Source organism: Chlorocebus sabaeus, chromosome 2, assembly GCF_047675955.1.
Source record: "Chlorocebus sabaeus isolate Y175 chromosome 2, mChlSab1.0.hap1, whole genome shotgun sequence".
Classification (NCBI taxonomy): Eukaryota; Metazoa; Chordata; class Mammalia; order Primates; family Cercopithecidae; genus Chlorocebus; species Chlorocebus sabaeus.
In genome coordinates, this window is record NC_132905.1 from 33,893,828 (window position 1) to 33,907,716 (window position 13,889).

The following is a 13,889-nucleotide window of genomic DNA, read 5'->3' on the forward strand; positions in this document are numbered from 1 at the left end:
ACAGTTAAACACGGGCTGGGAGAAGAGCCCGCAGTCAGGCTCCAGATGTCCTCACCTGTAGCCCCTTCTCTTTTCCACCTCTCACAGGAAGGGCGCCATGAGGAGAGGAGGTTCCAGACATGTCTGGGGGTTTGGTCTGATTTCCGGTGTGGGGAAGTTGGCATTGAGGCTGAAGCGCTTCAGGGAAAGTCGCCTTGGTGACGTGTGGTGCCGGGAACCCAGGGGATAGGCAGGGAAAACTGTGGCCTTTGCATTTGAGACACAGAGGGCCATCCCAACCCATGACTGTGCCAGGGCAGTAGAGCCCGGGGGCTTGAGTGCAGGGAGTGTCACCAAGGCGTGGAGATGCAGAGGGCGACCCTCAGGGTCCCCATAGTGGAGGTAAGAAGAGTGGGCTGAGGAGGAGGGGAAGGTAGCGAGCCAGGCCATGGGTATCTCCGGTCTGTGTTCTTTAGTAACTCCTGGTGATTTTGCATGGAGATCAGTCCCTGTTTCCCGGTCTCCCGTGTGTCCTGCAGGTCGGCAGCCGCCGTGTGATACAGTGTGGAGCAGCCCTCATGCTCGCCCTGGGCATGATCGGGAAGTTCAGTGCCCTCTTTGCGTCCCTTCCAGATCCTGTGCTGGGAGCCCTGTTCTGCACGCTCTTTGGTAAGACTCCCCTCTCTGGCTTTTTCCTTTACTTTTCCAAATTTTTAATAGGGATCATGGTGTTTTTGCTGACTCCCTTCAGTAAGAAGGTAATGATAAATTTCTGTTTTAAAACACAAAGGATATGCCTTCAAAAAATGAAAAATTTTATCACTCTCTGAGTTGAATTTATATTAAAGATGGAACCAACAGTAAGATGTAATTGTGCTACAAACGTTTAGATTAAATTTAATCTCTTTAGTGTTTCTGGCCAGTTTAACTCAAATACCATCCCTCTGAATGGGCCACTTAAAACTGACCATTTTTACAGTAGGACTCTGGATTTGATCTCTGCGCCATTTCGCTGTAATAACCAGAGACATGCACCAGATGTCTGGGTAGGTCTCCTTGTTTAATCACAATGTGTGTGTAGAGAGGGAACCAATGTCCTTAGTTTTCTATTTGGCAAACAAAATGCCATGTGGTGTTTATGCTCCTATATAAGCCTAAATAGTGCTTAGGCTGAGGGTCATTTTGCTCAGAGCCTGGGGTGGCCACAGTCTGACCCCACACATCCCCCTTCCTGTCCCTGCACTGGTCTCATTGGTTTTTGCTGGACAGAGAAGGGGCGCCAGGGAGCCTGCCCTCACCTGCCCTGAGCAGTGAGCTATCCGCGCTGCAGTGGTGCTAGAGCTTGTGGTCTGGTTTGTTTTTCTCCAGGAATGATCACAGCTGTTGGCCTCTCTAACCTGCAGTTCATTGATTTAAATTCTTCCCGGAACCTCTTTGTGCTTGGATTTTCGATCTTCTTTGGGCTCGTCCTTCCAAGTTACCTAAGACAGAACCCTCTGGTCACAGGTAAGGAAATGGGCTTTACATCTTGGAGTGGGAGCTGGAACCACAGTCACCAGTCCACACGCGGCTCTTTGCCCATTGGAGAGGACTTTGGGCCTCCAGGAACTGTGGTGCAGACGCGTCTGTGGATCTCTCTTGAATCTCACTTTTCAGCAGTTACCTGGAAGCCCTGTGGGCTTCCCACTGGCGTGTACACGTGACAGTCATGGATTCTGAGGTCTCTTTTTCACTGGGACCCTCTCCTTTGAGAGAACGCCTCTCTCTAAATCCTTTTGATTTCATTAGTCTATCTTAATAGACTAATGCTCCATTAAGATATTTTTTTTGAAACTCAACTTCATAGACTTTGAACACGTTATTCTACAGTTTTATATCCATCCTATTAAATCCTCAGAGCAAAATCACATGGCTTGTGCATTCAAGATTAACCTTTTTAACTCCTCCTTTTGTTTTAATACTGCAATGTCGTGAAGAATGTAGAAAGGAGGAGCCATCTCAAGACACAGCCATTGCTACTGGTAATAGCCAGTGCAGAATTGAGGAGCATTTGTTTATACAGATATTTTTTGTGGGTGAAATTCACATAACAAAATTAACCACTTCAAGCAGTTCGGTAGCATCTAGTACAGTGTTGTGCAGCCATCACCTCTGTCCAGTTTCCAAAACACTTCATCACCCCAAAATAAAACCTCGAACTCATTAAGCAGTAAATCCCCATCACCCCCTGCTCCCATCCCCTGGCAGCCACCAGTATGCTTTCTGTTTCTATGGATTCACAGTCTATTCTAGGTATAGTCATAATATGTGGCTTTTTGTGTCTGGCTTCCTTCACTTAGCATGTTTTCAAGATTCATCCATGTAGCATGTAGCAGTACTTCATTTGTTTTTTTGAGATGGAGTCTCACTTTGTTGCTCAGGCTGGAGTGCAGGCCTGGGCGTGATCTCAGCTCACTGCAACCTCCACCTCCTGGGTTCAAGCGATTCTCATGCCTCAGCCTCCCAAGCAGCTGGGATAATAGGCACCCACCACCACACCCAGCCAATTTTTGTATTTTTAGTAGAGATGGGGTTTCACCATGTTGGCCAGGCTAGTCTCGAGCTCCTGAGCTTAAGTGATCCACCTGCCTCGGCCTCCCAAAGTGTTGGGATTACAGACATGAGCCACTGTGCCTGGCCTCATTCCTTTTTTATGACTAGATAATATTCTACCGTGTGTATATACCATAATTTGTTTATCCATTCACCCACTGATGCACATTTGGGTTGTTTCTGGCCTTTGGCTATTGTGAATATTGATGTGCAAGTACAGTCAGTTCTCATTATTCATGAAGTTATGTTCCGTAGAGTTGCCACAGGCAGTATTAGCAAATATTGAATCATTGCTGGGGAAACACAGCCAGCAATGCCACAGCTCCTGTCTGGATGGATCTTCTCTAACATACACCACAGCCACCTAATGTATAGGAACATCAGGGAGCACTTCACACCACTTGGTGGACATTTTAAACAGTGAGATCACCAATGGAAAGCACACAGTATGACAGACATGGCACTACATAGTCCGCAAAAAGGACTCTTGTTTACGGGATGAGACCAGAACAAGGCAGAGCGTCACCTTGTTTGACGTCAGCCAGGAATGAGTGTGGCGTGGCTCAGATTTTTCACGGCTCTGTATACCCATGAAGGCACCAAGGGTATTCATTTTGGGTTTACAAATAAATTTTAGTGTATAGGCAATTTCACAAACACATAATTCACAAATAATCAATGTGGGCCATATCTGAGTATTTGTTTTCACTTCTCCTGGGTATATACCTAAGAGTGGAATAATTGTTGGGTCATGTGGTAATCCTATTTTTAACCTTTTGAGGAACCGCCAAACATTTTCATGGCGGCCGCACCATTTTACTCTCCCATTAGCCATGTAGGAGGGTTCCTGTTTCTCCACATCCTCACCAGTGCCTTTGATTTTCTGTTGAGGATCATTCTGTCTTCAGTATGGAAACTGTGTGGATAAACGAGATTCTTGCTGCTTTTTACATTTAATGTGTCACACTTGGGGCCAGGCACGGTGGCTCATGCCTGTAATCCCAGCACTTTGGGAGGCCGAGGTAGGCAGATCACAAGGTCAGGAGATCGAGACCATCCTGGCTAACATGGTGAAACCCTGTCTCTACTAAAAATACAAAAAAAATTAGCTGGGCATGGTGGCGGGTGCCTGTAGTCGCAGCTACTGGGGAGGCTGAGGCAGGAGAATGGCGTGAACCCGGGAGGCAGAGCTTGCAGTGAGCCGAGACTACGCCACTGCACTCCAGCCTGGGCTACAGAGCGAGACTCCATCTCAAAAAAAAAGAAAAAAGAAAAAAAAATCATATTCATGGGAGGACATCTTTATAAATCCAGTTGCTCCTGATTAAAAGCAGCTGAGCACTAATTGGTAACCTAGGATACTGAAAAGTCTTGTATGATTGTATGTACCAGAAATGTTTTTGTTGTCTTATTATTCACTTTGTAATTTTTTTCTCAGCCTTATGACTACCATTTTCTTTTTATTTTGAATTTTTTTAATCCACCAACTACACCCCTGTGGCTTCACAGTTCGTTGTAGGGTGAGCGCCACTCTTAGATTCACCTTCCATGCACCACTGTTGGGAATTCTTCTTATGGAGATACCTTTGGATTATTGTTGAAAGTGTTCATCGTAGTTTAAAACATTACCAGCAAAAATTCATCTACATGTGCACAACTAAGAAATTTACACTTTCCTGTACTGCTTTGATTGGCGGAGTTCTTCCCACACCATTGCCCCTTCCCAAGTCAAGGGCAGGCTCACTGCTGCCATGGCACTGACCTACCTCTATGGCTGTGTTCTCTTTCTAGGGATAACAGGAATCGATCAAGTCTTGAACGTCCTTCTCACAACTGCTATGTTTGTAGGGGGCTGTGTGGCTTTTATCCTGGATAACACCATCCCAGGTATGTGGTATATATCAAACACACTTTTTTTTTTTTTTAAACATATATGTTACTTTTTTGCCAAATAGAAATGGAAAACGGGAAGAGTCAGTGAGTTCAAAGCCATCACTAGTTATAACTGTTTTCTAAAACAGTTGCGATGGCACTTCCAGCCTCTGTGTATGGATCAGTTTTTTTGCTAAATAAACTGATTAATTTTGTTTCTCCTGAAGGACTTTTGGGAGACCGCAGGTGAGTTTGCTGCGTGTGGTGAGATGGCAGTGGGATGGGCACAGGCCAGGTTCCTGCCCCCCTGCACAGCCTGTGCCAGAGGCCCTGCAGTGTGGCTTTCGTCTGATCTGAGAGAGGTGGGCACAGCCTGCAGCACTTCTACCTGGGGAGACTGTCCTTTAAATGAGTTGTTACTAAGGTGGGCTTCCAACCAACTAAAACCAAAAGGCAGTAGAAGACCAGGGGCAAAGGCTGAGATCAGGGGTCTAAGATCATTGACAAGAGATGCCTGGAAGCAGCTGCCTCTCCAGTACCCATGATCCCTGTTTATGGATACATTCTGTGCTGAGCTTGGGGTGACAGACGAGGATGTTATGTGGGTCCTGACTTGGAGGTGGCTGCTGTGGACCACTGTAAAGTGCTGCCATGGACATACTGGCAGATTTCCCTGCCTTCGAGGAAGGGTGATAACTTATTCTTAAGCTTGAAGGTTTTGTTGACATTTTCCCCTTGAAACAACAAATAAAAATAAAAATCTCCAAAAAATAACCTCAATCATTGAGATTGCTGGGGAAACCAAGGCAGAAGGAATCACACACATGAATAGATGGAAGGCACTGGATTTAAGAGAATCCGTAACGACTACCCTCTTTCTCTCCTAAGCCAGAGGGAATTGAGAGAGGGGTGCAACAGTCAGGCTGATGGAAATTAAAGTCAGCTTTATTTCTGAAATACTAATGAGAGAGCAGAGCTTAGATATAAAAAAAATCATGAGCTTCCTCGCTGAGCCCTGTGTGCTCAGAGCTTTCTCCCTGACCCATCTGTCAGGGTGCAGAGTGGCCAGGAGTGTCCAACTGGTGGATATTCATCCCCATGGAAGCACGACAGATACATGACCTGTGTGTCCCCCACAGCACCAGTCCAGACACACTAAAATGGAGCAAAGCAGCATGAAGTGTGGGTCTGTCTGGATGGGGGGTGAGTGTGCAGTGACTGGTTGATGAAGGCATAGTGTGATACAATAAAGACTTAGCCCTGTTTTGCAAACTCAGATTTGCATTTTAAAGAGGGTTTTTTTTTTTTACTCAGATTTATATTTTAGAGAGTTTTTTTGTGTGTTTTGTTGTTGTTTGTTTTGTTTTGTTTTTAAGACAGAGTCTTGCTCTGTTGTCCAGGCTAGAGTGCAATGGCATGATCTCAGCTCACTGCAATCTCTGCCTCTCAGGTTCAAGCGATTCTCCTGTCTCAGCCTCCTGAGTAGTTAAGATTACAGGCGTGCACCACCACGCCTAGCTAATTTTTGTATTTTGAGTAGGGACGGGGTTTCACCATGTTGGCTAGGCTGGTCCAAACTCCTGGCCTCATGTGATCCTCTCACCTCGGCCTCCCAAAGTGCTTGGATTACAGGTGTGAGCCACCACACCTGGCCTAGAGAGGTAGTTTTTGAACAGACTTAGGGCAGGAGGTGCTGAGCCGGAAGACTAGGTAACCAGTTGGGAGACCAATAGAATGAACCAGGAAAGCAATAACATGGCCTGGGCTGGACCCTAACAGTGATAATTGAGAATATGAGTCACACAGAAGAATAGGGAGGTCGGAAGACCATTAAGTGATTGCTTGAATGAGGGACATGGAGGGGTTAGTGCTTCTTAGACTTCTGGTTTGGGCACTGGATAGCTGAGCACCTTCAACTCCGCAGGTGTTCTTTGCTGTCACCTGGGCAGGTTTGATCTGTAGGACCGTGTGTGTGTGTGTGTGTGTGTGGTGTGTGTGTGTGTAACGACAGTTTCATTCTCAGTAGAGCTGCTAAACGAAGCATTCCTTTGTTTTATCTTGGGATGTGTGTGACAGGTACTCCAGAGGAAAGAGGAATCCGGAAATGGAAGAAGGGCGTGGGCAAAGGGAACAAATCTCTCGACGGCATGGAGTCGTACAATTTGCCATTTGGCATGAACATTATAAAAAAATACAGATGCTTCAGCTACTTACCCATCAGTCCAACCTTCGTGGGCTACACGTGGAAAGGCCTCAGAAAGAGTGACAACAGCCGGAGTTCAGACGAAGACTCCCAGGCCACAGGATAGCCTTTGCTGTGCCCTGTGGCCCGGCCGCAGTGAGGCATGTATCTGTAGTTCCTTGCTGGGTAACAAGAAGTAAAATACATGTTTGTATATCTACATTTACATTCTGCGCCCCAGAGCTAAGACAGACTGCGAATCACTTTTCTTCTGCGGGGGTGATGGTGCCTGATACGGTGTCTCGCCTATCTCCTTATTTAAGCCCTTGACCCCTTGCCCTTTGAGTGTCTATTGCTGGCCGTGGTCACTAAGTTTGAAGTTCCAGTCCTCCCTTGGGAGTGGGCATTTAAAATCTGCAGCAATTCCTTGCTTCAGTTCCCTTCCACTGCCCAGGGCTGGCTGGCTTTCCTGTAAGCCACCTCCAGGGTCCAGGGACTTTCTCTCTCTCTCTCCGAAGCCTCTGGACCTGCTTCCTTGTCATTTGACCCTCGTCTGTGCCTGCAGAGACCTCCTCTGACCAAGGGGCACCAGTATCCTCGCGCTGTCATGACTGACTGGCCCAGCATGATTCTGTTGTCGCTGATCTCCTGGAGGAGGAGGCTGCTGACCTGAAAACAGTGGCGTGGCTGCCCTGTGCCTAGGTCGGGCCATGGGTAAGCCCTGCACAGATGTTGAATGAACATCTGTTTGGGGCATTGGAGGGAAAAGGAAAGGACCCTGAAGCCAATATCTGATTCTCGGCTGCGCCTTCTCTTGGCCACCCTGGTCCTGACCAGGCCAGCAAGTGCACACTGGCCTCTTTTCACTTCACCAGTGGCCGAGACACCCTCTCTGGCATTTATCACTATTGGCCGGTGTGATGAGTGTAGAGTGCCACCCAAGGCACCAGTCACACAAGCCGATGGGCGTCTTGGCTCTGCCGTCATGTGGATGTTATTGTCGCGCGCGTCTATAATTACAAGGTTTTATTCCTATTTAATGTTATTGACTATAGCAGATTTTGGAAATCAGTGTTTTCCATGTGACCCTTTTTCCTTGCATCTCTATTCCTTGTCCCCCACCCCACTCTTCCCCCCATCAAGAAAAGAACCAGCATTTGTAAAGCTATGGATGCCATCAGGGAAGCTTGTTGTAACGGCTTTTGAAGGCCAGTAACCATTGTTGTGGTTGTGTTTTGTATTGCTTGATACCATGAAAGTGTAAATACTGTAATGCCTAATCTATTTATCAAAACTGACTACTGGACCAGAGCCCAGAAACCATGGGTCTAGTTACACATGAATTTGTTTTGTGAAGAAGGGAAGCTGGGGCAGGTAACATGCAGAGCCGCCACGCGGAACGGTCTGTCGGCCAGCTGGTCCCACTTTCCAGGGCTTCTGTTGAAAGTCGCTTTTGGCAATCGTGGCTTAAGGAGACTTCCTGTGGGTTGCCATGTTGCACGTCCATTAGATCTTGATTTTACAGGTGAGGGTGGTGGCCAAAGGTGATGATAAAAGCAGCCAACAGGCTCCGTCTCACTTAAGAGAGTTCTAATTAATAACACTAAATCCTTCCTGAGAAATGACTCCTGTTGGTTTGGTTTGAAGTTTTTCAGAGAAGGAAAAAGCCTGAGATATGAAGCAGTGCCCCCGCTTCATGAGGTGGCCGCATCTTCAGTGGCCGTTGGCCTGGTCGAGCTTTGGTCAGCTGCGTGGGTACCTGTCTCCTGTCTCCAGCGGCAGAGCATGGTTCTTGGCAGCCTGGTGTCCACACGGTGCATTCCTGTCCCCGTTGGCCCCAGGCTGGCTCAGCTCTCCAGTGCTGCGGCGCTGTCTTCGCAGCATCGCCATGTCACTGTAGCCCCCTTCACTCCTGGAAGTTTGGGGCTTCAAGGTTTATTCTGGCAAGAACACCTTGGAGCCACTGCATTATTTTGCCAAAACCTTACTGCAGATTAAGTAAAGAACTTAGATGCTAAATTACATCTAATTTTATACGTTTTTTTAAATGTGTCTTTGATGCATACATTAGAAGCACACTGGCTCATGGTTTCCATCCCTCTTGCCTTGGGACGCCCTTGAGGCTGGCAGCCCTCCTGTACTGAGTTGCTCTCAGTTCCTTCTGTTTGGATTTTGCTCAACATCTCCAGTTTCTCTGCTCTGAAAAATGGGGTAAACTGCTAAACATCCCAGAGATTTGCAATCTTCTAGCTCTCCAGGTGAGCAGAAAGACCAAATATCCAAATAAAAGCCTGAAAGCCATTGGTGATCCAGGGGCACCTTCTCTTCGGCTTGACTGGGCGTCTTCCACTGTATAACACTCAAGGTGTGTGCTCTAGCCGTCCAGAAACCCACTCCCTTCTGAAGCCCCTCCTTGGGCCGGGTTTTATCAGGAGGCTTCAACTCCGTTAATGTGTGGGGTGCCCTCTGTGGGCCTTCACACGGGGAAGGAAGCCCTACACTTTCAACTCCTGTTGGAATGAGAGTTTCCTGTTCTTCTTATTCCACTGGGGCCAACCCGATATTCTGTCCGAGGAGGGTTAAGGGGATAGGAGGTAGGGAGCAAAGAGGGCAGCCTGACTGAATCTGGTACTTTGTGCACAGCCTTGAGTGATTGAAGTCCCTTAATGACTAATAAACTCGAACATGTAACACACACACACACACACACACACACACACCATTTTAGGAAGTGGTTCTGCTGCTGGAAAATATGCTACAGAATGAAAGTTTGTAATTGAAAGAAAAAGAATGTATTCATCTGCTTCTTGGATTTAAGCACACACCTGAAGGGGAGATATCGGGGGACACGGTGGCCATCCGCAGTCTGTGTCATGACACTTCCCATTCACATCATTGGCCTGCATTGCTGGGACTTTGAACCACCACCCCATACTTTGTTTTGCCTGTAGAGTGTTCTAAAATATTTTGGACGTGAATGTTCTTGCAGGAGTTTCCACAGAGACCACCTCCTCACTACCTTCCCAGGTCACCTGCCTGGTCCCTAAAAGAAAGCATTTGTGTGGGTGATCCCAACATGAAACGTAGACAGTGTGAATATGGACAGGAGGTGATGCCATATTCACAGTGGGGGATGGGGAACCCCCACCCCTGCTTCACAGAATAATGGGAAGTGACTCTAGTCTTTGTAAGCAATTTTCATTCTCATTAGGGAGTTAAATGTAGATTCACTGATACATTTACTTTCAGAATCTGTTAGAGGATTTCAAATGCTAACTTTTAGTTTCTTGGGATTGATCAAGGCAAGCCAGAATGAAGCATCATAGGTCCTGATGGTTTCCCGTTTTCATGGTAACAAATTCACACACAGGTTTTGCTTTATACTGTAGAATACTGACTTTCATGATGACAGCTTGGTTTATGCATGAATATTGCAGTATTTCCATATAGCAAAATAACATTTCTACCCAGGATAATAGTCACAGTTTTCCAGGGAGGGAATGATACAATTTTCATGACAATGTCATGTGATGATAGAATTTCTCCATTGATGAATCTCTAGTATGTGTGTATACTTTATTTCCCATACATATATTTTATGACCATGAGCTAAGTTGTTATTTCTTTCATTCATGTCCCTGCTGAAATACTGGTACTAGCAACTTCAAGTTGGCAGGTCTCATCTTCAGTAATACGGATGCCATGGGAGCGGCCAGGCCAGATTGAAGGTGAATATGGAGCGATAGCAGAAGCCTCATTCCAGAACCCATCTGGCCAGAGAAGAAGTAGCATCCTGGGGGTGGCCATGCATGGGGTGTACACTCGCTACAGGCACAGGCCTGGCATGGCTGTCGCTGGACGCCAGCTGTGCACGCCCAGCCACACCTGCTGCACACCATGTTCGTGTGCGGCTCCGGGCCTGAGCATTCACAAAGCTCGCTTCTCCAGGGAGCCTCCCCTTGGCTTTAGAAAAGAGCCCAGGGACTTACGTGCTGCTTGTTGTACTCTGTCCCCTCATTACTTTTTTAGACACAGGGACTAGGACATCGACTACCCTCTGCCCCTCCTGCAGTCAGAACCTGAGTAGTGCAAGAAGGGCCACTTAATTTACCAGCATTGGGGGTCTCTTTTCAGCAGCCTCACAGACATTCCCATCCTTGCTGGTTGGTGTTGACTGTGTTTCAGCGTCACTCTACCCTCCCACGTCCTTAGCATTGCTGTGCGTGGTTCCAGGCAGTTAGGACACCCTTCCCCATGTTGCCATCTTACTGACAGTTCAAATGACTCTCCTTTTCTGTTCGTTAGTAACAGTCTTCATTTGACACCTTAATAAATTTCTGACTGTTCTTAAAACAGTGGGGATGCCTATATTTTCCTTGAGTTTTTGTGACTGACTTTGGCTATGTATACCTTTCTGGGGTTTTGTTTTTTTTATTTTTATTTTGCATATCGAGGGTATTTGGGGTGGGGTTGTTTTTTGAGATGTGTAATTCTTTTATGGAGTTTTTAAAAAGAATTTTCATATTGTTTTTCTAACATGGCTTCATTAAACGTTTAAGTATTTTAAAAATATGTAATATTTGGACCAGATGTTGTGAATAATAGTAGAGATAAAGCTATTTTATTCTGTATTTTTAAAACTTCCGTACAAATAAAAGCTCTCCTGGACACAGTTTTGCTCTTCACGTGCCTCCTTGGGCTACTCAAGAAAAGAGTCGTCCCTCAGAATCTATGGCGGATTGGTTCCGGGACTTCCTCAGATACCAAAATCCGAGGCTACTCAAATCCCTGATATAAAATGGCATAGTAAGTCAGGCACGGCGGCTCACCCCTGTAATCTCAGCACTTTGAAAGGCCAAGGCGGGAGAATCGCTTGAGCCCAGGAGTTCGAGACCAGCCTTGGCAACATAGTGAGACCCCCCTGTCTCTAAAAATGCTTAGGCACACATGGTGGTGCACACTTGTGGTCCCAGCTACTTAGGAGGCTGAGGTGGGAGGATTGCTTGAGCCCAGGAGTTCGAGGCTGCAGTGAGCCATGATCGTACCACTGTACCCCAGGCTGGATGACAGAGTGAGACTGTCTCAAAAAAATAAAATGGTATAGTGTTTGGATATAACCTATGCATATCTTCCTGTATTCTTTAAATCATCTCTAGATGACATAATATCAAATACAATATAAAGGCTATGTAATAGTTGTTACACTGTATTGTTTCTATATTTACATTTTTATTGTGTTATTTTTTATTTCTTTTTGTTTTCAATCCTCAGTTGAATCCAAGGATACGGAAGCCTCAGGTACAGAAAGCCGATGGTAATTAATTAAAAGTCATCACCTAGGGGAGGAAATCAACTGATAAGAAATTCAATTCAACAAGTTCATGAGCGTTATCATTGTCAGGTGCCTGGCAGACTGATCAATGAAAGCTACAGGAAAGGGACAATCAATCCTCGTTCCCAGAGAACCAGAGATGTGGGCAGGACTCTTGCGAGGATGTGGAAGGAGGAAGTAAAGTCTCAGAGACCTCAAAAAGAGAGAGCGCCCATTTTGGACTTTGGGGGCGAAATTCGGAGTCTGTTATTACAGTGACACATCTGGAGGTGGAAGACATGTTGGGAGCGGTGACCAGAGAGAGGGTCTCACTAGCCATGCCCACTTTGAGGCTGAGTATTCAGACTAGGTCAGGAAATGCTGAGCTGTGGGGGACTGAGAGCAGCTCCATTCCATACACAGGCTCGCTCCCTGGTGGGGTATAATGATGGGTCCAGAGGTGATTAGATGTGTTTTTTCACTTAGAGCAAGCTTGTCCAACCCACAGGCCGCAGGCCACATGCTGCCCAGGATGGCTTTGAAAGCTGCCCAACACAAATTTGTAAACTTTCTTAAAACACTGAGATTTTTTGCGATTCTTTTTTTTTTTTTTTTTTTCCTTGAGACGGAGTTTTGCTCTTGCTGCCCAGGCTGGCATGCAATGGCACAATGTTGGCTCACTGCAACCTCTGTCTCCCGGGTTCAAGCGATTCTCCTGCCTCAGCCTCCCAAGTAGCTGGGATTACAGGCATGCACCACCACACCTGGCTAATTTTTTATATTTAGTAGAGATGGGGTTTCACCATGTTGGTCAGGCTGGTCTCAAACTCCTGACCTCAGGTGATCACCCGCCTCAGCCTCCCAAGGTGCTGGCATTACGGGCGTGAGCTACCATGCCTGGCTGATTTTTTTTTTTTGGCTCATCAGCTGATGTTAGTGTATTTCATGTGAGGCCCAAGACAGTTACTCCAGTGTGGCCTAGGGAAGCCAAAAGATTGGACACCCCTGGTTTAGGGCAAACCTAGAACTACCCCATTCCCATCTCCACCCGTGGTTCTTCTCTGGCCCCTTGAGCTGTGACTGATCACTGCAGCCACTCCTGCAAGACCTGCAACCAGCGCCACCATTCCCAGTATCCTGACCTATGAACCGCTGCTGGTGAGTCCATCATGTGGGGGATTATTTTACCTGAAGTTAGGTACACGCAAAAGATTTTGTAAGGTATTTAAAAAATAAGGAGTACCCACGTTTCCACCCCCCGCTCTGACCACGGCGTATTAACAGTGCTTCAGACACCCTGCCCCCCTGAGCCCTTCTCCTACTGCATCTTCATTCTCATCAAGAGCTGCTACCCCTAAATTTTGAATGTATCCTTTCCTTTCCTTCACAATTTTGTCACATAACAGTACCCCCAAGTAATCTATTAAGTTTTGCATGGTTTTGAACATGATGTAAAACGAATAAGGTATGTGTTGTCATGCTTTGTTCATGAGATACGTTTATGTTGATACATCTCTTTAATGTAGTGCATTTCATTTTCATTACTGGGTAGTAAAATTTAGGATGAACAAAGACAACATTCTGAAAGCTTCCGGAGAGAATGAACAGAATCAAAACCTCAAGAGCTCTGATCCAATCAGCATTGGATTTTTCAGCAACATTTTTTAAGAACTGAAGGAAAAGAACTTTGAACTTAGAATTTTATGTCTAGCCACTTGAATGCCCACATTTTAATATTTTGGGGTAAAATACTTAAAGAGAAACAAACCTAGGAAGTGCTGTAGGAGATAACTGAAGGGAAGGTGAGCAATAAATATCTTGGTAAGCCTGATCACTGGAAATTAGCCAGGACCACAGGAAAGAAAAAAGAAATATCCATAATATCACAATGTAATTGGAGGCCCTGTCACTATGGTGTTGGAAAGAGGACATATAGATGTGAGATCTAGAAAC

General features: G+C 46.2%; 1 protein-coding gene across 8 annotated transcripts in view; it reads left to right on the forward strand.

The window, feature by feature from the left end:
* The window catches only part of SLC23A2 (solute carrier family 23 member 2), a 147,993-nt gene extending 136,695 nt beyond the window's left edge, over window positions 1-11,298 (forward strand). For all 8 annotated transcript variants that reach the window (XM_008018966.3, XM_037990682.2, XM_037990684.2 and 5 more), the window contains 4 exons: window positions 519-648; window positions 1,348-1,485; window positions 4,363-4,458; window positions 6,520-11,298. In XM_008018966.3, coding sequence (XP_008017157.1) covers window positions 519-648; window positions 1,348-1,485; window positions 4,363-4,458; window positions 6,520-6,752 — 597 coding nt within the window. In that variant the 3' untranslated portion in view covers window positions 6,753-11,298. The remainder of the gene's footprint in view (window positions 1-518; window positions 649-1,347; window positions 1,486-4,362; window positions 4,459-6,519) is intronic.
* Window positions 11,299-13,889: the final 2,591 nt, after the last annotated feature.